The sequence below is a fragment of the Poecilia formosa genome, unplaced genomic scaffold, assembly GCF_000485575.1.
Source record: "Poecilia formosa unplaced genomic scaffold, Poecilia_formosa-5.1.2 Scaffold285, whole genome shotgun sequence".
Lineage (NCBI taxonomy): Eukaryota > Metazoa > Chordata > Actinopteri > Cyprinodontiformes > Poeciliidae > Poecilia > Poecilia formosa.
This window is the reverse complement of record NW_006800224.1, coordinates 364482-390513: the sequence shown is the minus strand read 5'-3', so window position 1 is coordinate 390513 and position 26032 is coordinate 364482. Positions and strand designations below refer to the sequence as shown.

General features: G+C 40.2%; 1 protein-coding gene across 5 annotated transcripts; it reads right to left on the bottom strand.

The window, feature by feature from the left end:
• Nucleotides 1-240: 240 nt before the first annotated feature.
• Nucleotides 241-25028, bottom strand: LOC103151555 (solute carrier family 12 member 7-like). Of its 5 annotated transcripts, XM_016681569.1 has the most exons (27): nt 24222-25027; nt 19129-19220; nt 18920-19045; nt 15558-15704; nt 14287-14341; nt 13231-13361; nt 13025-13134; nt 12849-12953; nt 12118-12290; nt 11836-12000; nt 11626-11724; nt 11446-11503; nt 11051-11225; nt 10182-10300; nt 9995-10093; nt 9298-9417; nt 8926-9030; nt 8649-8817; nt 6974-7169; nt 5879-6048; nt 5560-5691; nt 5320-5427; nt 4033-4131; nt 2518-2687; nt 2193-2207; nt 1786-1919; nt 241-1176 (listed from the first exon to the last, which is right to left on the bottom strand). In XM_016681569.1, exons 1-27 carry the CDS (start codon nt 24367-24369, stop codon nt 1085-1087), a joined length of 3312 nt encoding a protein of 1103 aa, XP_016537055.1. In that variant the 5' UTR covers nt 24370-25027; the 3' UTR covers nt 241-1084. The 5 variants fall into 5 exon arrangements, 4 of the variants coding, with proteins under 4 accessions (XP_016537055.1, XP_016537056.1, XP_016537057.1 ...); XM_016681570.1 differs by lacking the exon at nt 2193-2207; XM_016681571.1 differs by lacking the exon at nt 4033-4131 and having other exon boundaries at nt 24222-25026.
• Nucleotides 25029-26032: the final 1004 nt, after the last annotated feature.

The window sequence follows — 26032 nt, the reverse complement described above, 5'->3', positions numbered from 1 at the left end:
CCCTTTGCTCCTTTGTGATCCAAACAAACAATAATTATTTTAGGATTAAATTGATTTCTGGACACTGAGCCCAGGCCGGTTACGTAAAGATTTGACAACAATCCAGCTCTTGTCCCGACAGGATCGGGCCACCTGCTGGAAATGACAGAAAATGATGCGAAAAAGCTTCAAAATGTCACACAAAATATGTTGCGGTTTAAAATTTAATACACAAAAATATAGACTTTACTAAGACTGACATTACATTTAAAATTTTTAATTATTTTGTTTAAAATCCTAAAATGCACTCATTACAGAAAAACTTCAGCTCTAGGAAAAAAACAAACAATTGAATAAAATTAACTTAAAACATGAAGAGTATCTACCAATGAGACAAGTGGCTTTCTAACAAAATATGTCTAAAAAGATTTGCTTATATACAGGAGAAGAAATGCATGGTACTGCATTTTCATTTTGTTACTTGCTCATAAAGATAACAGTGAGAAAAGGCAACAAAAGCCTCAGCAAAGAATCGACAAATCCAAACTATTGATTAGCTCGTCATCAATGCTTTTGAATGCGTTCTCCGTAATGAAACCCTTTTGTGAGACTAATCAGTTTTTGAGAAACTATATGGTCTGAGAAAAGTTCCAAATCCATCTGAAACTGGCTCTGAAATAAATAAATGTTCGTTTAGCCTCCATTTCACTGTGAACCTGCAGCAGCTGATGGTGGATGCAGACAGGAAGATGTTCTTCCCCAGGAAAACGGTCGTTGCTGGATCAGACGCCGTCCATGTGAAAGGTCAGTTCTTCCAGAAAGCATGCAGGACGTTTTTTTTTTTCTTCAGTGTGGCCACGTGATGCAAGAGTGAAAACAGCAACAAGGTGAGGAGCGATGGAGAGCCTTCTCTACAAGCAGACAAGTCCCGCTCCCCTTGCAGCAGGACTGCAACACTGAAACACCGACTTCTTCCGTCTGCGGCACTGTGGAAGGAGAGATCTGTCCCAGCATTACCGCCGTGGCGTTTGTTAACCTCCAGCCTGGTTTCCCACTGCGTCGTCAAGTTTCCTCCAAATGTGAAATGAATGAGAGCAACCAGACGCTAAGAGTAGATGGTAATGACCTCCCGACCTCCTCCACGAACCAGCAGCACACGGTCCAGGCCTTCCATTAAAACCTCCAAGAACTCCATATCTGAGAAACGCACCGTGGTTAAGGACAAATCGTACACATCAGCTGCTTCATCCAATTTCTAATTAGCTTTATGCACCGCAGACCTAGAACAAACATCCAGAAAATTGTAAAACAGCTGAAACACTGAGATTCTTTAGACCTAGACTAAAAAGCCACCTGTTTAGAGTTACTTTTGTACTATAATAGATGACACACCAACAACATTTCGATTTGGAGTGACAACACTTGGAAAAATGTCATGTTTCAGTTGTTTGTTGTGTTTTCACGATATAAAACTCTTCGAACTGCCTTGTTGTGCCATACAAACAATTTTTGATTTTATTTTGAAGGTTACACTCATTCTTCCACACATTATCAAATACATTTCCATATTAAATGACAGACTGACAATGCAAAAACCTGACTGCTAGGTCAATCATCTCTGCGAGTTGCCCCGTTGTGTGTGTGTGTGTGTGTGTGTGTGTGTAGTTATTTGTCCTGCGTTTCTCTGTGTTGCCCTACGATGGACTGGCGACCTGTGCAGGGTGAACTCCGCCTCTCGCCCAGAGACTGCTGGGGATGAGCACCAGACGTGGTAAACGACACGGACATCATAATCAAAAAGGATACAGTTCTCGTCGCCTTTCTTGTTCCTCGGTGGGCCCGGCATGTTGAGCAGGACCAACTCGGAGCCTTTGGATTTCTTCTTCACCACCTCATTCAGCTTCACAGCTGTGTGCATCCGCCGCACATTCGACTGGTTGCTGCAGCAAAATCGCATTAATAACCGTGCCGCCAAGTAAAATGTCGGGCTACGAGCGAGGGGCGACGCTGTAAAGCTGGCATCGGCATGAAGCGAAACGTGCATGGCCACAACTGTGATTATACCGTTTGCAAGTAAACTCGCATTGAATTTAAAAGCTATTTTTGCCATCATGCACACCTCCCTCCCTTTAAGGCGAACTGAATTACACAGGCAGGCATGCAACAGTTTCAAAGCATGCAACCAAAACAAGCTGAAAGACGGAACAACTTACAGATTCTCCCACTCACTGTGGGAAAGGAGCAAAAACAACAACAACAACAAAAAAGCACAATCATTCAAAGTTGTCACCAAAATATTATTCTTTCAAAAAATATTTTTAAACCAGAAAACTATGAATACATTGAACAGACAGTCCTTGTTAATGTTAGAGGCTCAATGAACTGAAAAACCAAACAGACAAGGTCGACTGAACACACTTCTCAAAATCCAGTTAAAAGGTTCATTAAGACGCCAAACATGGGAGCTGAACCGCTTCTATTTGGGTTGCGATAAGGGATTTTAATTCTCTCTAATCACGTTCTGCTGGTTCTACTTACGGTTTCATGTTGAACATGTCCTTCACTGCCATGCCTTCTCTGTGCTTGTTCCTCTCGTTCAGCAGCTTGTCCTTGGTCCACGTCATGTGGACGTGCTCGGGCGCGGCGCCGGCTGCTTTGTCGTTGCTTGCAGAATGAGACGCCGTGTTCCGGTCGTGAATCAGCTGGGCCTAAGCGACACACGGGGAAATACAAGTTTGCATCACTGGAATAATTAATCAAGCTATCAAATGGTATCCTGAAACAATTTTCACTGAAGTACATACAAATACGGAGAGAAAAACAAAAACACCATCAGGATATATGTGTAAAGTCTGTTATAGGAGGAGTCAGGTGTGAAGCAGGTTTGATGAAGATGGACAAAAGTCACTGAGTATAGAACCCAAACCCATTGATTGTTGTAAAGAGGGGAGAAGGTCAAACGTCTTAGTGTGCCCCCGTGAATTAAGTATTAGACTGAACCCAACAGATTCACAGCAGAGCACACAGCATCCACAGTCCCCATATATTTTGTCAGAATGAACTGTAAAATTTTCTGTGCACCATTTCTTTACAAAGGATCCAACGGTGGGATGGCACCTGAGCAGATAGCCTGACTAATCATCCAAGATCAGCACATTTGGCTGGAGAAGGGGGAACAAAAATGTAAAATATTCTCATCAATAAGCATTTTTTAATTTAATGCTACAACTAAAATTAAATGGCAACAGCCAACAGAAAGAGTAACTACAGCTGGGATTCGTTGTCCATGGATCCCAAACCTTCTAGTCCAAGCAACCCTTGTGGAAGGTTTAACTTTAAAAATAATTCAGTTCAAAATATTATTTTAAAATCACTTAGGTTTTTGTTGTGTCAAAAATCTTAAGTTTTTGTGTTTGTTTTTTAAGAATCAAGAATCAAGCAGGAACCCTACTTTCTTAAAACAGAGTAAAAGTTGGCATCTCCAAGAAAAACTAGAAGTAAAACTAAATGTTATTTTTTTAAGAACAATAAGCTTAATTTAAACAAAAAAAAAAATCCAGATAACATTACTGAAACTCAATGTTTCTAAATTGTCTCCATGAAATCAAATTTCAGATTCACTCTGCCCCTCATCCCGTCACCAAGGAAACGCTGATGTGTTGACAATATCACCAAAACACTGGATTGTATCACTAAACAATACCAGGAAAGGTCTCTGTCATAACATCTGGCCTCTTTTAGGGGTGAAAGACCCACAGTTTAAAAACCACCAGAGTAGAGCCTGAAAATTTAAGAATGAAAAACACAAACGGATGAGAGAAAGCAGATATAGAACGATCATCTTATTTATTTATTTATTTATTTATTTTTGATTAGAAGATCATCCAAAACCAGCAGGAACCTGAAACTACTGCACTCAGCTTCTGCTGGCACACCCTTGTCAAAGCCCTGCAGCTGGAATGACTGGATTACGTTGGTGAGGAAGAACGGAGAAATGAGTGGAAGGATGACACAACGGATGGCTGCGACAAGCTGCTTAGTTAGCTTGGCTACCTCATCCTCTGGAATGCTCTGAGTGTTGAGCGGCGAGTCAACGACAGGCAACTTCCTCCTCTTAATGGAGCCACGCGACACATCTGTGATGCTCTGAATCTGAGCCCATGGTCAATTGGAAACATAACGTTACTGACGGAGTTCAAAAGTCAAGGACAGCAGAGCAGAGATGGGAGAACGCTGATGCATCGCTTGTTTGGGATGTACGACTAACGGGCCTCAACCGTGTTTTTGTCTTGGTTGCAGTGGAGTGGCTAGCATTTCCATCCGTCCAATGCCAAGGAAGACGTAACTCAAGTTAAATCTTCAACTTCCGCCTGTCGCTTCCCTGGTTTTGCTCTGACTAGCCTGAAAAATTTGGGAAACTTTAGAAAAGCCTGATTTCTCGGCTTAAATGATCATCATTCTGGATGTGGCATTATGGTCAAGAGTCTGTTTGTTATAACAGTGAAAAATAATACCGACGCTTTTTTTTTTACCTGAAACAGCTAAATGACCAGAGATACAGCTTCCTTTAAACTTTCACAATAAATAAATATTTTATTCAAATATTTATTTTATTTAAAAAAAAAAAAGCTAGAAACGAGCAACAGACTTCAGGCACCCTGGGGGCCGTTATATTTATTCATTGGACCCCTTGTAAATTGTGAAAATATTACCATATGTAATGGATCCCACAACGTATTTTAATGTGAAATGACAATAATCTTAAAAATGTGACCTTTGCTTTGTTTCTCTTGGTTTTTTTCCTTTTCTTTCTCTAACTGGCAGTATTGTGATGTTGTTTTGTTTAACTTTATATAACAAAAAGCTGATAAATATAATAATAAAAAATATATGTAAAAAAAAATTGTCCTTTGCAAGTCTATGTTTTAATTTCTTTTTATTTAACCTTTTCTATACCAGCAGTTAGACACAAAGTCTCCTTCCTAACACAGACCTGTTTTAGATACAAAACAGAATAGAGGAAAATACAGATTATCTCTGATATGGACAGTATTTTTACTTTTCAATACAAAACAATCACGTTGCACCACTTACCTTTTCTACATTAAACTTACTTTAAAGTGTAACAAACTGTTGTGAGTATTTCTGATGCACCTGCTCGTTGTGTTGGTGCTTTGAGATGAAAAGTTTAGGCAAACCACTGCAACCAGTACAAAAAGCAAGTCTGGAGGCCTGAGATACTACAATGTATAAAAGATGCATCAAATATAAATGAATAATGGATGATTTACTGCTGACGTTGGTAGACTTTAGCAGTTTGTATTGCCTGTGCGATCATACCTCTCTCTCCCTCTCGGTGCGGGACAGGTGCATCTCTTTCAGCATTTGGGACCTCTGCTCCATCTTCAGAGTCCTCTCGTAAGTGAACGCCGAGATGTCACTGTCATGCTGCGGAAAACACACGGAGCACCTTCAGATTCAGGATGCAAGGCAACCAGCGGTATCATCAGTGTAAAGCTGCTGCTGCTGCTATGCTAAGTTGACTAGAGGGGCAGTTTGGATGGCGCCGTGTCGTCTCACCATCTCCACCACCTCCACCTCTGCGTCCAGGCGCAGCTGGTACAGAAACACCTGCAGGTCCTTTTTCATCTGGATGGAGTTGTCGTCCAGCTGCGCCACCGTGAAGACTCGCATTTTGCATTTCCTCCACACCTACCAAAAAAAAAAAAAAAAAAAAAAAAAAAAAAAAACACCTGTGTGAGAAACTGCTGATGGCAGATGAGCGTCATGCAGCTGAACGGGTCGCAAAACACACACAACCTGTGGCGAGCACACACACACACACACACACACACACACACACACACACACACACACACACACACACACACACACACACCTTGTGCTGCATCAGCAGGAAGGGCAGCAGCATGAGAAGCCCGCCGTCGTGGACGATCCACCACACGTCAATCGCGCCCTCCTTCAGACGCTCGTGGTTGTCGGGGAAACGGTCGATGTTCTTTGCGACCAGCAGAGCCTGGTGGGCTTCCGTCGTCTCTCTCACCGTCTCTGGATGTAGAGGAACATGTTTAAAACGAGCCTCAAGTTGCTACGCGGCTAAATATCTACTGCACTCATTGCATAAACCGAAGCGCCTGCTTTTGATGAATGGTTCAAAAATTGTACAGGAAATTTAGGTTGTGTTCACACTGCAGACCAAAGTGACCAAATTACGATTTTTTTTTTTGCGTTAAAGCCATTTAGGCCACTTGGAAATCCGACATGTAGCCGACCTTTTCAAATGTGAGCTGAAGCTGAACAGGCAGATCTCACCGATACTCGACAAACTTTACTATTCTGTCCTGATATGTGCAAGTGGGAATAAAAATAACAGCCATGACAGACTATGATGAGGATTAAGTTGTTAAAGTGCTGCTCCGGTCGGACAACAACTTCAAAATCGCAAGCTATGCTCCACCGTTAGCATCCATGTTTACACTGAGCACGCTCGCTACGCGTGACGTTACTGCGCCCCCTGCTGCGCATGCGGGACACTTTCAGGTCGTTTGAAGTTCACACTGTAGATCACATACAGATCGCATATATATTGCAAAAAAAATCCAATTTGACAAAAAAATCGGATGTGGGTGACTTCCGATTTGAACCACAAACTTCAATGTACTTTATCAGTATTTGTGAACGTAGCCTTCGACTCTAGAGAAGTTATCGTTCTCTGTTAAAGGCCGAAGGGAAACGTTTTTCAGTACCTGGTCAAACTGGACGAAAATGTAAAACCACTAATCCCCCCTGGAGTAAAAATATATCTGTCACATAAAAATACCATCATGTTTCAGAAAGTATCCCGACTTTGATTCTGGCAAACTCAAGACTCTTGATTGTGTTTTCTCTAAACACAAGCAGAATGTGTCTGTAACACTTGCTTCTCCAAATAAAAATTCAAAAATAAGATGAACTGCACTTCTGTGCGGTTTACCTATGAAGTTCCTTTGGGCCAGGGAGTCTCTGTCCTGCTTCCAGCCAGCGGGCCAAGCCATGAGGACGGAGTTGTGTTTCATTCCTCCCAGTCCCGCTGACTGGATCAGAATGGAGAAACCGTCTCGCAGGCTGGACGACACAATGACGTGGGAGAAGCCCTTGGTCCGCTCCGCAGCCATGGCTGCTTTCATGTTCTGCGGGAGAAAATAAAATCCAGGTCAAGGAATGGAGTGATCATCTGTGAGAATTAGTTTTTACCGTAGTTTTTCCAAGTATAACAATTACCTTTATTTAGTTGTACTGAAATTGTTAAATACATTTCACACAGCTTGCCGCATCTCTAGACTCGGAGAGCTTTTCACACTAAGAGCAGACTGTCTGCCATGATAGTCAAAAGACAAAATGGATGCGTCTTTTGTTGCTCACTGTTGCCCTGCGGATGAGGCAGGGTGGTGAATCGGGTTGAGTTTAATGCAGAATTTGCATTCTGCCAGAATGCAAAGTTTCCCACTGCACTCACATCTCTCACATATTTCCTGAAAACTTTGTATGTTGCGGTTAACACAATGAATGAGAGCGAGACTGAGGAGGAGGAGGAAGGTTTTGGCCACATTTCATGGCTAAAAACAAACAAGTTTTTATACTTCATTCTATTTCTAACTGACTTGGACATGGAGTCGTTTGTTTACTGCTACAGTGCATAAAAGGAGTATCTATTTTCCTTGTTTTTCACATTATTTCATATTACAACCCATCCATCCATCTTCTTACACCCTTGTCCCTAGTGGGGTGGGGACGGGTGCTGGTGCCCATCTCCAGCGAGACGTTTTGGGCGAGAGGCGGGGTACGCCCTGGGCAGGCCGCCAGCCCATCGCAGTCATATTACAACCATAAACGGTGATGTATTTGAATCAGTATTTTATACAAAAGACCCACTGAGAACAGTGAATAATTGTTCTCCTTTTTACAACAAAGAATCTGAATAGTATATGAATTTTTATTCAAAGCCATCTTTCCTGCTAACTGCAGTTTTAAGTTTGTAATTTTCTCTTTGTTTTCCTTGTACTAAACTATATATTGTCTATATTCCCACAACACTAATGACTGCAGAAGCAAAGGGTGTTGTGTTCTGTTTGTTTTTAATAATATGCACTTTCCAGAAGTTTCTCTTTCACCATGCCACTGTTTGGATTTTGGTTATTGTTTAACAAATGCGTTTTATAGCAATGACAGTAAACCCTGATCCTTCTGTTGTGATGCTATTTGTTCACTAATGTTCTCTAAACAAAAAGGTCATCACAGCACAGCTGGATTTATGATCAGATGAAATTATTTGCTGGCAGGCTGTTTAATAATAATGTTTATTAATTGATAATTTATCTGAAGACTCATATGTATTCTCGATTTTATCCAAGGCTATAAGATTAAAAGGGGAGTAGAAACATTTCAGTTTTTATGTTTATTAAGAAAATATTCCCATCCAGCATGTTGATGTTTTGTTTTGTAATGAGACGAAATGCGTAAAAGTTCAAGGAGTTTGAACGGATTAGCAATTCAGTGTTACTTGCGTATAAAAAAAAATGACTAGTACGAGGTCCAAGTGGACACACACATAAAAAAAAAAAAAAGTTTTTACATAAGAAGCTACAGCATGCAGAGCAGAAGAGGCACACCTGCTCTCCAGCGATGGCGTCCGCCTTGCGCGTCATGTAGGTTCCCTCCAGGACCGAGCCGACGATGGTGAGTCCTTTGCCGGCTTTAAGTTGTGAGGTGAAGGACAGGAGATGGGGATGCTTCACTTTCAGGTCAGAGTTCAGTTTGCACAACACCAAAAGCTGTGGTCTGCAAAAAAAAAGAAAAAAAAAAAAAAGAAAAAAGTTTAAATATTTGTTGAGCAGAAGAGAAACACCGTAAACGCATCTGGGTATTAAAGTTGGAGTGATCCTCCACCTCCAGTTTTTGGTATGCAGCGGCGCTTCCTCCAGGCGAATGAGAGCGTAGCGTGCTGCGTTTAAGGACAGACCTCTGATCCCGTCACCCCACTCCTTCACAGCTCTGCATTCAACAGGCAAGAATCAGCTCTCCACTCAAATGTTCATCTCTAAATTATTTTGATGTTGTAATGAACTGCAGGACAATCTTAAAGACCCATAATAAAGTCTACGTGTATATTTTCTGGATATAATTCAGTCGGGCCTTAATGAAGAAAAGGCTTCACTGTTAGAACAAATCTGTCCCTGTGGTCCACTTCGACATCAGAAAATAAACCCTTGTTTATAGCGATTTTAACAGAATCTCTTGGTCTCGAACTTCTGAACTCACCCTCTGTATTCGATGTATTTATAAATACAGCCAGCGATCAAAATGGCACCAATGGCGTAATACCAGGAGCAGATGAACATGAGGGAGAGACAGAGACTCATGCCTAAGAAGGACAAAGTCCTGCAGGAAAAAAACATAAACGTGTCAAAATGTGTCACTTTCATAACGTTATATCCTTTGCACTCTTTTTAACGGTCAAAATACTAAAGCCAACTGTGTGTTTAAGACAGATACATCTACAGCTGTTTGGCTGTAAATATGACAGAGAGCTCAGAGGATAAATAAATGATTAGGGGAAACAAGGAACAAAGGATGGAACAAAAGACATGTGAAATGTAAAAAGAAAGGATGACAGGAAGGGAAGGAAGCAGGAAAAAAGGAAATACAGGTATTGGACATAAATGGTGCATCAGAAGGAAAGGAGGAAGTGAGAGCACGATGGAAAAATGAAAGAAAGGAAACAAGGGCACGACAGAAGGAAAAGAAAGACGGGAACGAATGCAACAGGCAAGAAATGGAGATGATAAGCAGAAAGGAGGAAAGTCTGAGACAAAAATATGGAGAGTAAAAGGAAGGAAAGACAAGAGGAGGGAAAAGAACTAAGATATTTGGGAAGACAGGATGTGAGGAAAGGTGGAATTCAAAACGTTTTCCCACTGGGTAGAAACCCGGTACTCCGAGTGTCTTCATCTCTCACCAGTGGTAGAACTTAAAGCGCGGCCTCCAGTTGGGAGTCCGGAGCAGCGTCTGAACGGCACAGGCCAGGTTGACAAACAGATAGCACATGAGGAAGAACCTAGAAGCACAAACGACATGGAGAGTTTAGTGATGTGCGGTACAGCGAGCAGCAGGAAAGGGACGGTGGGCGACTTCCAGCAGCGCACATGGAGAGGATGGGGGCCACGAGGTCCACAGAGGCAATAAGGATCCCAATCTCACAAATCCCAACTGTGAGCAAAAGAGCCCAGGTGGGCTCTCCGTTTCTCTTCCCATGACCAAAGACCTGAGAGACAGAAACACACAAGACAAGAGATCTGATCAGGTTCCTAACAAAGTACTGCAGGTCAAAGCGCTGCAGTATTGTGAACATTTACCATTACTGGTGAACCGATTGCAGTTTTCTGTCCAATCAGGCCTGACCTGCAGATTTTAATTTTGTCTGGTACTGATTTATTTATTTCTTTTGTCTAAAGCAGCAAGAAAGCTACTGGGTTGGCAACAGTGGGGCGATTGTTGTTTTTTCTTTTTAAACAAAAACACAGTGGGCTGCTGGTGGACTGTGCCAGCATCCCTTCCACAGGACGTCTGGGGGAAACCTGGATCCATTTCTCAAGCAAAAACATATTCCTTTTGATCATCTTGTTCCTTTTGAACAGCATTTGATCATCGTCTATGATGCATGACAGAAACTGTAAGCGGAATAGCATTTCTTAAAAAAAATAAATGAATACATTTTTAAAAGTACAAGGTATCTCCCTATCTCCAGACGGCCAAGCGGCATCAGGACTTTCCTAAGAAATCTGTGAGAATTTGGTTGGTCAGCAATGTATAGTGTAGAATCAATTATGTAAAATAAATTTAAAAAATAAATAAATGAAGACAGGGTTACGGTTCAGCTATGAAAATCCTGCTAGGTGGAAAACTTGTTAATCTACCAGATTAGATAATATTTTTTTATTCTCTCCCTCTCACCTCATAAAGGTTACTTTATGAGAATCATAATCTCTCCAAGTAAAACTCATGCATCACCTACCTGTAGGAAAGGGATGATGCCGTCACGGGCGATGGCCTGCAGCAGACGGGGGGCGCCAGTCAAGCTCTGCAGCCCCGCGCCGCAGCAAGAGAAAAACGAGCCAATCACAATCACCCAGGGGGACGGCCAGGCGAGAACACCAATCACTGGCATCGTTTTCACCGAGAAACCAAACCTGGAAGAAGCCAGAACAAACTTTTTAGGTTTGCCTGGTCTTCATATTTTCTAATAGCGCAGCTGGATTTTAGCATGGCAACCAAACTATAACAAATGCTGCTTTGTACAGTCATTTTTCCCTTTTCACATCTACAAAAAGCAACAAATAAATGCTGTAGTTCACTCCAGTTTTCTTTTTCCTGCACAGTACGATAAGCGTTATCTGAACGTGGTCTTACTTGTCTCTCAGCACCACTCCTTCGATGCAGGCTCCAAACAAAAAAACAAAGGAGATATCTGATGGCGACGTTAAGAAACTGTCACTGTCTGACATCTGTGCTCCACGGGATGAATGAGAACCACAGCAAAGTCAAAAGCAGTCCAGCAACATCAGTCGCAGGAACACAAATGGAGGATACAGAGGAAAGAAGTGGTGAGAATTGCCAAAATCGTTCCCACTGGGATGGATCTCTGAGCGTCTCTAAGATCACCGGATCGGTTTGAACCGGCCATGATCCCTAAAAAGACGACATGATAAATGTATCAGAAGAAAGTCAATTTGAAAGACTCTAAATTCAAGATAATGTCTTTCCCTTATTAATTATCCTTTTTGGCAGCTGAGCTGATACCTGTGACAGAAGGGAAGTATATCCCAACTAGCAATGTGAAGTATGTGGTGATGTCATTGATGACATAAAACTGATCTGTGCTTCCAGCTTTGACTTTAGGCGTTCTGGGGGAGGTTTTCTTCTGTATGATCACGTTGGCGTCGTCATAGTTGCTCCACAAGTTTTCTAATGAGAAAGCAAAGAGAAGGCTGCAATGAAAACTCCAGCTGATAATAATAAAGACTTATTATTTGGTATTGATGTTCAGATTAGATAATATTTTTTTTATTCTCTCCCTCTCACCTTTGATGACGTCACTCAGGAGCCCAGGGATGGCTACGATTTCACTCATGTTGTTGGCTTCGAAGAAATCGCAGGTGGAGTTGAGGTCGCAGAAAAGGCTCGTCACCAGTTCCGTCTTTTCGCATTTGTCAAACTTTTCGTTTTTCAGAGAGCGATTCCCCAACATACAGACGCTGCAGAGAAGAAACGGCAGATTGCAGTGCGGCTGATGGAGCCCGGGTCCCTGATGACAGTATTCTTCCTACGTTAAGTCAGTTTTTAGTAAAACGCTGGCTTTCAAGGGTTTTAGGACAAGCACAATCTGAATAAATGCCATTTAGTGATAACTGACGTTGGCACATGTTTTATTGCACTTGCGATGATTTATATCTCCTTTAATCTTTTACACACACAGTGCCATCCGTGCTGTACGAATGTTTCGTAAGGCATTTGCTATAGTGTTTGAAACCATAACATGCTTGGATACAGTTTGTTATTGAAGCTCAGGAGCATAAGCTCTTGGTTAAGTCATATTAAATATCTTTCCCAGAGTCAGAATCAGACTTTATATGTAAATAAAAATCCAGACAATAGTATCTGTTACTGGTTTCTTGCATTTGTCTTGCAAATAATCAGTGGCGACATTTTTGCGAGCACCAGTAAAACACACCGGTTAAAACTGCTTCAAATAAGCTCACATTTGGTCAGTGACAGTATTCTCACAAGTCACGAATGTTCTTTGGGACACTCACTTAAACGCTGGCGGCTCGATTAATGTCTTGGCGGCTCCCGCGTATGTGGCCATGATGGAGAGAGCCACGCAGGAAAGAAACACTAAAGCCAGTTTGTTCACATATCTGCAGACGGAAAAGAACAGGTGGTGAAAATGGATGATAGTTTCCGTGCCTTTGTCACTGGGGACACTCACTTCACCCCAACAAACACGACCAGAGCCATCAGGAGGAGGCAGCACGTCCCGTAGAGACGCATGTCATTTTCGTCTAATACTTTCATCGTATTGAAAGGAACGATGTACATCTGGGAGCAGACGAAAAGAAACAAAAAGCAGAGCCAACGAATCACAAAACCGCAGCTGATGACGGCAGGCGAAGCTGCTACTGAGGGCGGATCTACCAGCAGGATCTCTATGGTGCCCAGTATGTACAGTGATCCAGCGAAGGTGGTTCCCAAGTAGAAACAAAGACCCACTGCTCCTCCGAATTCTGGTCCCAACGACCTGGAGATCATGTAGTACGAGCCGCCAGCTACAAAGAGACGAAATTCACAGTTGTGTTAACGATATTGGTCAAAAAAAGACGATGGAGATGGAATTATTAAAAAATGCTCCTTTGATTGGACCAAATGTCACAGACACGTTTTCATGATCAGTGCCTGATGGCGTGTGTGTGTGTGTGTGCGCATGTGTGCTAGCTAATGCTAACTCAAGAGTCACAGAATGATGAACTGTGCTTCATTTTGTTCTACAAGACTTTCTTTTAAAGCTTGGAAAGGTGATTAGAATTGATAAAGAGAAACAGATTGATCAGCTGATATTGCAAACCTGCTTTCGCAGTTATATTTGCTTTCTTCATGTTTGATAGGTGATGTAACTTTTTTCCTCTCAACTTCATTTCTCAAATAAAATGCGTCAATCTAATTATTAATCGATTAGTTATTGATTCTGGTAGAGAATAGCTCCAGTTTTCCAATTTCAGTTCTGTAAAGTATCCAACTAAAGTGAAAGAATTTAGGCTTCAAATAAATATTCATAGAGACAAGACAGATTCTTTTAATTCAGTGATTTTAAGAATGTTAATAAAAAAACATATGATTAAATAGCCGAATCAATTAACACAGGATGTTTCATTGTATCCCATCAGCTGCCCAGAAAGAAACATCCCCAGATAGAAATATTTTAAAAATACCAACCTAATTCATTATCTAGCATATCTCAAATTACTATATTTGAATCATTTCAGTGACTGCTACAACAAATATTTTGCTGATGTGATTTAAGCATCATGTATTTGCAGTGTTTTTTTGTTTTTTTTAATATACTTCAAGATTTATATTATCGTTACGTATTCCAAAAGCTACAAATGTAAATAGTCATTTTCAGTTTAGCAGAAATAGATCACGGCGAAAATGATATGATACCAAATGTTTGAAAAAGACGTGAATTTAATCTACCTGGAACAACTCCATTGGTTGCTATGGCACTCATTGATATGGCGGTGAGTAAAGTCTGAAAGACAGAAAGAAGACGGACGTTTAGATGCAAACGAAACAAAAAATGAACTCAAGGTCAAACATTTTACCACCAAATGCAGAGCAGAAATTTGACAAAAACATCTAAAGATTTAAACTAAGAGTAATGCTGATGCTGATAAGAAGATAAGATGAGCTTCACTAACGTGTTTCCAGAGATGACCAGAGCTGACATTTTTCTATAATTGCAGTGGCAAGTTGTAACTGTAAAAAACCTGCTTTCATCAATACATAGTCGCATTAAGCAATTAATCAATCAATTGATCGCATGATGAATAAATTGATTTAAGCTGTGTGTGGGTTGTTTTTTTTTTAACTTCGGTTTGAGTTTTAGTCTTTTTGTTATTGTGGGGTTTGTGTTTAAAATATCTTCCAGTTCCAGTGTTGTGTTCTTTACAAACTAAAATGTAAGGGTCTTTGAGGAGGCAAACTTGTGACATCATCAATGTAATACTTAAAAATGATCTCAAAACAACACAATTTATTATCCAGCAAAATCTGTTGTAGGGTTATACATATAAAGTGACTGCATGGGTCAGTAGAGCTAAACCTGGTGACAAACATATATGTCTCTTTAATATTAATCTTTAAAAACTTGGTCTAAGAACTCCAAATTCTCCTTTTGCGTGAACTGAAGTTTTTAATCCCATCCTCAGACCATAATTAAGAATGGTATAAAAGTTGCAATAGAAATAAAAATAAAACATGTGGGGTAATTTAGTGTTTCTTTAGTTTTAGAAAACACCCCTCCACCCTCCCCCCCTCTTTGGAAGTTTTATACATATTATTACTTTTAAAATGTGGTCACATCAAAGACGTGTAAATTACCCCATGCTTTACAGCTTAGTGAATATCCTTGATGTTCCCAGACCGGCTCCATTGATTTAAGGAAACATTAGAAGCGTGGGGTTGGATTACATCACGAGTCCTGCTCAAGTTTATGTCAGACCTGTCAAACACTCGGTGCTCTGTTTGGCCGTCTGCAGCTGCTGGCGTACGGGACTTTAAGAAACACAAACTTTCTGTTCTCTTTGCGAGGAATTCTTCTGAGCCCAGCCGTGAACTCAAGACAGGCGTTCACTTCTACGCTTCAGCGTACATTAGGCTTGGACTCAAATAAGTAATGGTTAATGAGTGGGACTTTGTGGAAAGATGCAAGCGGGGCAGCACTGAAAGGATTCTGGAAAACTCACACAGACGCAGCACATGGAAACAATGGCTAACGATTCTAGGATCCCTGCTGTGCCCACGATCCAGGTCAGGCGGAGGAAGAGGATGACACCTAAAATGTTCTGCATGCAGGGCAGATAGACCCCAATGAAAGTGCCCATCTGAGGAACCTGGAGACAGAAACACACACAAACAAAACGTCAAACGTCACAATTGCACTAAAAATACCAATCTGGTCCCTTCATTAGGGACAGATCCTCGTTTGGCTCCTAAATTACCATAATTCTCCATGGTATTGGTTTGTTGATTTGGGAGCGTTTTGCGTGGTACTGACATGACGCCATCACAAGGATACAAATGTGAATGGTGCTCTATTCAAATTCAAAAATACTTTATTGATCCCATAGGGAAATGCAACGTTGTAACTCAGATTCATTAAGATTCTTCATTAATGGATAGAAATCTGGTGACGACAGAGGCTATCAGAGTACAGTGAACCTATTTTCATACTCTTGTCATCTGCTTGTCGAAGCTTTAAACAAAATATGGGCGAATTCTGGTCATGAAAGGTCAGACATGGATGGAAGCACAGCAGACTGTCACTTTCTGAAGTACTCAGACCAACAATGTCATCAATTTCTTCCCCATGCTGATGCTTTGTTGCATCTACATGCCTTAATGCATTGAGTTGCTATTGGCTGATTCATTATTTATTATTTGTTGCAGCAAGCAATAGAATAAGTGGACCGAATCAAGGGGCTGGTGAGTTTATTTCAGCTCCAAGTAATGCCTAACCCCAATATTTTACCACTCTTTATAATAAGCATTGTAGTCTTTTAATGCTGCACTGCATAAGCTGCTTTTCTTCACTGCATAGCAAAGAGGGGTTGGGTATGCAGAGTGTCTGCAGGAAACAGCTGCCATGCCAGCTGCATCCTTAGACGTAAGCCAAACGTTTCCTTCTCATCATATGAACCAAAGCACAAGAGATGATGACTTAGGAATATAACAACGCCTGTATTTTCCACTCCTCTAAAATACAACAATTTACATTTAGATGATAAAGATGTAGGAGAATTATTATAATTTATCCTCACACATTTTGCTTTTAGGGGTGAATAGTTGTGAGGCTGCTTCTAAAGAAAAGTTAAAATCCATTGTTTGATTTAACAAATACATTTAAGGCTATAATGGATGTTTTTTTTTTAAATGTGCGTTAGGTGCTTACAATGTTTTTTCCAAGAGAAAAAAAAGAGAGAAAAAGTAAAAATAAGCCTTAAACTTTTTAACACGCTGTACATCTGAAATTATATTCAACACCCTTTTTAAAATGGCCCTCCGAAATCAACTTACTTACTGATTGAACAACATAAAACCTTAAAACAGTAACCTCAGCACCCAAACAGAAATGTAGGATCACCATCCAGAAAACGCTGGAAAAATGTTGTTTATAATCTCCAAGAAACAACTGGTGGATCAAATATTGTCGTACCTTCACTGTCACTTTCCCCAAAGACCAAAACATACCTACCATCTTCTGACTCACAAACTCCTTGACCTGTGCCTTCTCTACTGCCCACAGCTGCTTCTCTAAATGATAACCTTTTGTGGAGGTGTACTTCCACATTTCCCACATCTTCTCCCGCAAGTTGCCCTGCATTTGCCTCCCGCTTTGTCCTTCCTTCCCCTCTAACCTCTCTGCATCGTCCTTCTTACTCCTGCTGGGCTTGAGCTTTAGATCTCCTCCGAGTGCTCTAAGATATCATTGAGGGGGCGGGTCTTGATGAACACACAATCAGCGTCTCTTAACAGACCAAGAGTTCAAAGTTGGAGGATCTGCTTTTATCGAAAATTCCCAATGTTCTCTGTTCGACACGCTGCTGAACAGACTACCTTTGTTCCAGATGTAGCAAGTCATTTCTTGGGGAGTTGTGACAGCAGCGTTCATATACGCACCATTGAAACATTAAAATTCTAACATTTTGTGAAGCTATTTGGAAAACTGTTCCTGGCCCTTAAGGTAGTCATTAAAAAGGTCAACTAAACTCGCTGTAAACTATACTTTACCGGAAGACTGATTACTGTCTTTGTAAACGTTGCGTATCGGCCAACAGGTAGACATTAAGTCTGATAAGTAAATATGCGCTCAGTGGACGCTCCCTGGTCTGAGTTTTAGCATTTAATTCCAGCAGGTTTGCCGTGAGAGTGTGAATAATAATAGCAGAAGAAACTGTTTTCAAATCCCAAAGTAGAGCAAGAGTACAAGGATCGATAAACTTTAAATCAAGGGAAAAATCTCTGAAGTAGAACCATTTGTCTTTATGCAGTGCAGCCAACTTTACTCTGTTCTGAAGGACGTTTATCCATTAACTACCAGGTATTCGAGGGTCATGGCACATTTCCTCCAAGCCCATCTTTTAACACTTCTGTCTTCTCTCTTTATCACAGCAATAGCCTTGGTTTGACATCTTTAAGCTTTTTTTTTGTGTTCTAATCCAAAAGCTTCTTGCACAGCGGGTAAAGAAAACAAAACACATAAAAAGTTTATTCATGACAGGTTTGGAGTGAGCAGCACATCATCTGTGATTATGACGCAACACTGGACCGTCATACGTTGCATAAAACCTAATGCGTTAATAGAAGTCAACCAAAATTTTACTTTAAATTAGAATTATAAAAAAAAGTTCTCAGATCGATTTAATGTGTTGTATTTTTTTTTGTTTCCAGTTCCTGTCTGGTATTTGCCTGTTGGTATTGATATTTTCGTCAGCTTCTTTACTCATTGACTTAAAAGTAACGTTACTGGATATGTTATGCAAGCTAAACGAATGAGTAATTGAACACACAAGTTACAGCAGCAAAGACCTTTTAAAATCAATTCCCTTTAAATGTGTGGGATCGCTCTAAGGCACCAGTTTCTCTCACAGACGGGGAATTTCTCACAGGAGCAGCTTCTTAAGTCCAAACTATCTAAAAAAAAAAATAAAAATAAAATTAGTCAATGCTCCCAAACACTCCCAAGACAAAAATAGCTCAGGACAGGAGGATGACTTTTGTACTCCAACAAGTAAAATATAACCTTTTGGCAATGTGTTTATGACAAGTCTTATGAAGTGAAAGGTTACCATAAAAGAACACACCTCGTTCCTTTAGCACAAATCCATGAGTTCATTTTGGTGTTATGGTTCTGTGTTGTAATGAAGCGAGATCAAAGTCTACTCCAGAAAGAAACAGACGGTAAGATGCTATTCTCGGAAGCAAGGTTCCATGTTTATATGGTTGGGCATGACCAGGTCCACTGTAATCTAAATGTGACTTTACTGGTTTAGCAACTCGTTCGGTTTAACGACGGAAACTTCTCGGTACCAAGGCGGAATCTCCGTACCATGACCGCGACCCTCCTGACCCTATCTTCGGCCTCCTCGTGCTCACGGACGCCCTGGGTGAGGTTGGTGTAGTTGGCCAACTTGTTGAGAAGAGACGCTACCATGGGGGTGCTGTCCATTTCCTCCTGAAGGCAAACAGATCAATGTGTGACCGTAAAGCTGAAACAAATGAAACCTCAGAGAAATCAAACGTGAGAGCATCAGTTACCTCATACAGGGCCATGTTTTTGCCTTCATAGCTGCAGTCCTCGTTATTGTTTGAGTTAATGAATGGAGTGGACTCTTTGTGATTTTCATCATCTATTGGAAACATTCAAAAGAAAAGGAAAAAAAAAAAAACAACATGAGACGCTGACAAACTAAAAAGAAGCAACCCCTAAACCTAAAGTGACATTTCAAAGACAAAAAACAACCAAACTGTTTTAAATTGTCATGTTTTTAGTATCCTGGGTGATAGAAAAGGTTAACATTGATCTATATCCGTGACAGTCTAAAATACCAGTTCAAAAGCAATTTTAAACGCTGCTTTTAATGGATCTGAGTGTCAGTAATTTGCAATTACATGGTGTGTGACTATTTGAAGAGCTTCTGGCGCCAGATTTCTTCGAAACAGCACAGCTACAGCCTGACCAGTTTCCTTTTTGCCTCCATCTTTTGTCTCTTGTTACAGTGGTCTCATGCTGTTCAATTTGGTCAATTATCTGGGTCACACAGTCACCAGTTCTTCTTCAGACAATGCAGCTCTTCATTACAGTGAAGAGCTGAATGAAAATCAATGAAAACTGAGCAGTGTGCACACACGGCCTGCTGATTTCTGAGAGACACTGCTGGATGCACTTTCAGACAAATTGAGTGTAACAACTGTTTTTTTTTTTTATTATTATTATTTTTTTACTCTAGTCTGGTCAAATATTACTGCGGTTTGTGCATTTTTCTGCAACATACCGTTTTATCCTGGATTAAAGTTTCTAGGTGATTTCTCAGGTCTGAAATTCTTACCAGGTGATTTTTTTTGTGTGCACTGAGATTTCTATACAGTGAAGCTCCTTTCCTTATAATTTTCTGCTTTTGTCATCTTCCATAAATATGTTTTCCAATACTACAATGTCCTTGTTGCATCTTCTTTCCTTTATAATAAGCAGCATGTTTACTTCAGGTGTCTGTTACATAACATATGCATTTAGAAATAATTTCTAAATATTTATGTATTTAGAAAATGATGCTCTATGTTTAGTATTAGGCATCTAATCTTACCTTAAAGAGACTTTAAGAAAAAACAAAGCTAAAAAGATATTGGGTATACAATTTAGAAACTAAAAAGAACTCAAAGTACACGGGCCAAATCACCTCTAGGTTTATACAAAAACTCTTAAATACTTTCACATAACTTATTTAACATATATAGCAAATCATTTAAAACAATGTCAATTATAGTCACTATATGTTAATATTTCCACATGGTCAACTGCAGGTTATTTATACAATCAATTCATCAAGTCCATGCACAATGCAGGATTCCCTTAAAGTCCATTGTTTAGTATTTTAACTATCCTTGGATACAGTATCCTCTACACCGGCTTCTCCTTTTGTATTTCGCTTCCAGAAAATTGAATGACTGAATTAGTAGATCAGTAAACCAGAAGTCATTTAAATGTACAAAACTTACAAACGTTAAAAATGTTTAAAAAAAAATTTAAAAAAAATACTTCGATAAAACTCCAGTAAGGGACAAACAGATTAATTTTCTAATGTCAGCAAATTGCATCGAATTAAATGGAAGGAGAAAAAATAACCGTAGGAGTTTGTGGCTGTGTGTTTATTGTGGAACTATGATGTGAAGTATGCTGGAGTCACACATGCGAAAGTATGAATGTAGCAAAGGAATGGCAGAGAGGAGGCGGGGGCGGAGAGGCTGTCGGCATATCATATCAATAACTGAGCTATGAATTCATCATAACCGTCTGAACCGTAATCAAATAAATTTTTTCACAGTACTTGGCACATTCCATGAGTGGGGAGGTTTAATAAGTCTAAAATCCTCATTGACATCCTGATTTTTTTTCCTCTCTCTTTAGACTAAGCTTTGGAGTTTATGTAAACAGACTTAAGAGAACAAATCCTCTCTAAACATTGCATCAATTTCCAGTCAGTCGGCAGAACAGGCAGAAAGTGGGTCGGAACGAAACCTGATCTAAAGCAGTACCCTGTTAGAAAATGATGGTGCTGAGATGGTGTTTATACAGTTAGCATCTTGCCTAATCAGCACTTGGCCTTGGTGTCTGAGGGTGTGAATATTTCTGCCCAGGCTGAGACTTCTTCCCCTCCCAGCATGGCATGCAGAAGAAAGCAAGAAGCTCCTACGAATCAGGAAAATCACTAGATTTTGGTTGGACCAGATTCTACATTATCCTTCTTTTTATTATTATTTTTTTGATTAAAAAGAAACAAAAAAACAATAGTGTTATGATTCTCTGATTTCATGATGAAATTTAGATTACAAGCATATAATAGTTTTTTTTATATATAATTCCACTTGAGAATTTGAGTGTTTAAAATCACAACTAACTCAGTCTGTTTTGTTTAGAAATGTTTTTTATGTATTAGTGCATATTTTTGCTTGATGACAAAAGATTGATTACTTTGTTCTACTGTAATTCTACTCTGTATATTGCAATTTCTAATGTTTTGTTTGTTTTTTTTTTTTTTTAGAAAATTGACTTAGGAAATTGCATTCATCAGCTGATGAAACAGGTGGAGCAAGAAAACAATGTTGGTCTTTTGTTTTCAATCAACATAATACAGAACAAAACAAAGCCACAGTTTTCCATCCATCTTCTTTACACCCTTGTCCCTTTGTGGGGTGCGGAGGGGTGCTGGTGCCCATCTCCAGCTAACGTTCCGGGCGAGAGGCGGGGTACAGCCTGGAGAGGTCGCCAGTCTGTCGCAGGGCAACACAGAGACAGACAAGACACACAACCATCCACACCTAGGGACAATTTGGAGAGGCCAATTAACCTGACAGTCATGTTTTTGGATTGTGGGAGGAAACCAGAGTACCCAGAGAAAACCCACGCATGCACAGGGAGAACATGCAAACTCCCATGGCCGGGAATTGAACCCAGAACCTTCTTGCTGCAAGGCAATAGCTCTACCTACTGCACCACTGTGCAGCCCAAGCCACAGTTTTTGTGGTAATTATTATTATTTGGGGTCCAGATATAGTTTTTTTGTCATCATATATCCTTTAATTTAAAAGGAAATATAAGGAGGTCATTTTCACAAACCATAGAAATATGGGTGAGAGTTAGCACAAATGTGTAAATTGAGACTAACGCATACGAGTGTGTGTGGGAATGGATGTATTAGACATGTAAACCCAGATAAGATGGAAAAATTAATTAATGTCATGTTCCTATTTTTTTCCTTCTTCCTGCTCCTTTTTGAGCATGTTAAGATTACTATACAAAAATGTCTTTTGCGTTCCATGTTCATGTGTGTGGTTTTATACTTCTGTCTATATGTTCGAAATTAATAAAAAATAAAAAATAAAAATTTAAATTGTGTCCAATAGTATTTTGCTGATTCGTACACACCCTGAAACATGGACACAAGTGACAGAGGAGCTGCCAAGCAAGCTAGTCGGCCTATTGAACATAAAACAATGAGTAGAGAACAATTCAGTCTGACCTCCACTGACTGGTAATACCCGTTTCCTTTATTCTGCGGACTTCTTGAATGAGAATCTCATTGTTACAGTGCCTTGTAGTGTTACTCATGTCCCTTGAACTTTTTCATATATTTTGGAACTGCAGTCACTTAATTACAGAAACCCCCACCATGTTTTTTTTTTGTTTTGTTTTTTGCAGTTTTCCACCAGGATCTCTCTATATTTACCTCCATCTTCACATCAACCTTGACCAACTGTCCCTAAAAATATTGAAAAGATTCCCTACAGAACTGTAGTTCCACCACCATGCATTGTGCATTCATGGTGATGTCCAGTGTGACATTTCCACTATCTTTACTATTTTTGCTTTTTACCCATCCATCCATACCCACTTCACTGTTGCAGGGAGATGGTACCCGTTTCTAGGAGTCATTGAGTGAGAGGCCGGGTGCAGCCTGGACAGATTACCAGTCCATCACATAATGGAGAGACCACCATGCACTGACACGTTCAAACCTGGGGCCAAATTAGATACAGAACACAGCAACACTCCAACTCCAACTCTTTTTACTAGACAATGAGAGGAAACTGGAGTAACTGGAGAGAACATATGCGAGCTTCATGCTGTGAGAGCAGGACGGGATTTTAAGCAAGGACCTCTTTGCAGCAGTACTAGCCAATGCATCACCATACACCTGCCTGCAGTTCAGGAGGTTTATTTTTGATCTCATCTTATCAGAGCACCTTCATTGCTCCAAAGCTTGAGATATTGTTTTATAACTTATCCCTGCTTTAAACGTCTCTACTAGATCTCCAGATGTATTTACACAGCCGGACTATTGAATGCATTTGCTTGCAATAGATTTCATTTATGGTTGTCAGTGTAAAGGGGGATGAAAGCAAAAGCAATGCAGGCTAGACTTTTCATATTTATATTTGAAAGCAAAATGCACAATTTTCCTTGCGCTGCATTGTGTTGGCCTATAAAAATCCCAATAAATACATTGAAATTCATGGTTTGTGACAAAACGTAAAACGCTCAAGGGGTATGAAACCTGTAAACAATACATGTTCTCATGCTCCTAATGTTCCCCAAAGCTGGGATACATTCTCTGGGGATCTAATCATTTCGGCTTTTGTCAGAGGATTTGTTTACAAGTCAGGAAATTTTGTAGCAAACTCTGTTTTACAGGAAAAGCATTTGGAGCTCATGAATAGGAAAAAAAAAAATCTATGTGGGTTAAGCAAGTTTTATGAAAACTGCTGATGAAACTTCTTTCATAGTAGTTGAAGCTTGTGATGAAGCTAAAACAACCACTTAGGACTGCAATAACCAGACAACACATGGGCCCTCCGCCCAGCCACATCATTCAAGCTCAGTGCAAGTTCCAGCTGGTTGAGCTCTTTAAACTCCTGTCCTCCGTGTATAAAGCATGTGCATGTTACGGCTTGTGTTCGCCGATGTCGGAGGTTTTCCGTCTCTATATCCTTACTCACAGAATCACTCTCTAACTTTATCATACGTGCACACTTTGTCTTTTCTTATCTCGGCGCATCCTGGGAGGGAAAACTCCTCCGTTTCAGCAGAACCCTCCTTTAGTTTAGTTTAGCACCAAGCAGACATGCCGTCTTACCTGGTTCGGGTTCCTGGGAATTGCTAACATCCCCCTCTTCCTGGAAGACTCTGTCCAGACTGATCGGTCTGCCGTCTCCAGCCGCAGCTCCGCTGCTGCTGCCATCCCCCATGTCCTCAACTTTTACCACAGTGAAGTTTGTGGGCATCTTGGTTCCTCAGTCAGGTGTCAAAAAATGAAGAAAGAAAGAAAGAAAGAAAGAAAGTGGGCAGAGGCTTGATGGAAGTGGCCTCTGCCACAAAGGATAATTTCCAAAGAGAGTCCAGAACCCTTTCGGGGGAGGGGGCTGATGAAAAGTGTTAAATCTTCAGTGTCACCACAACATGGCAAACATTCCAAAATTTTCTATTTGGAAACGTCCTCTAAGCTAGAGGGCGAGAGTCCTGCTTCCTGCCCATCAGACAGACCAAAGTTCTCCGCTGAATCGTCACTCCTTGTTGTTTTCCCTCCCTTTTCTCCCCCCACTCCCTGAAGACCTAAGATTGCCCCATGTGACCATCTATTTACCATTTGAACAGAGTCCTGACATGCAGGGCACAGGAGCTCCTCCCTCCCTCTCTCTCTCTCTCTTTCTCTCTCTCGCACCTTTGGAAAGCCAAAAACTACCGAATCTGACTCCACTGTCTGTACGAGAGCCAAACAAGTCAACAGTTGACAGAAGAGTGACAGAAATCCCTCTCAGAGAGAAAAATACAAGTGAAAAAAAAAATAGCTTCTCCAGTCCAGATGCTTTGCTTCTTACATTCTTCCCTCTACCTTCGGACTGACAAATTTCTTCTTGGCTTCTCTTCTGTTGAAAAAGAAAAAAAAAAAGGGTGTTAACTTTTCCACAGTGCATTCTGGGAAACAGTGAAGTGCTACTGTTCACCGTAGAGAGACTTTCTCATGCCCATGCACAACTATATAGCCTTAAAGGAAACACCTTGGGAAGAACTTTCCTTTGCATTAATACCACCGGTGTAGATTTCAATGGAGGGAGAATGAGCTTGAGGAACAATGGACAATCGGAAACATGAAGGATTTTGACTCTGTGAGACTGATCTCTGGAGTGGCACTGTTTCCTGCAGCTTGCATGTTTCGTCGTGCTGGTGCCTGCTGGACACGTCCTTCCAGGGTTATTTAGAGCAACGCGGGCATTAAAAAGTGATCTTGATCTACAATAACAAAGCTTGTACTTTCCACTCCGGAAAAAAAAAAATCCTCATTTGGATTTTTTTTTTGTTTTTGTTTTTTGTAATGTGTTCTTCAAAAACATCCAATAAAAGAATATTTTTTGTTGTTATTGTTCAAAACAGTGTTTAGTTGCCACATCTCCTTTATTTCTTTGGAGTTCATTTTAATCTTTTGACTACTTGAACTCCTTGGAAGATTAATTTAATATTATTTATCACACACAGCAAAAAAATCTAATTCTAACCAAGTCTTTTTTTTTTTTTGTCAAGTTTCTAGTGGAAATATCTTAGAAGACTTGAAATACGACAGAACAACCTTAGAAATACCTTTTCTGCAAGAAACAGGCAATTGTTTTAAGTCAATTTCTTTATACTGATGAAAAAGTGCCAGTTCTACTGACAAATATTTTCACTTATAACAAGGCATTTCCCCCACAAAATAAGTCAAATAATCTCCCACTGGATGTAGTACTTTTTCATCAATATTAAGGAATTATTTACTTAAAATAAGTTTCTATGTCTTGCTGAAAAGTTATTTGTAAGTTAGAAAGTTTGAAATGAGACAAAACTAAGATATTTTCACTAGAAACTTGACAAAAATACTTGGTAAGGCTTTTTTTTTTTATTGTATGCTTGTAT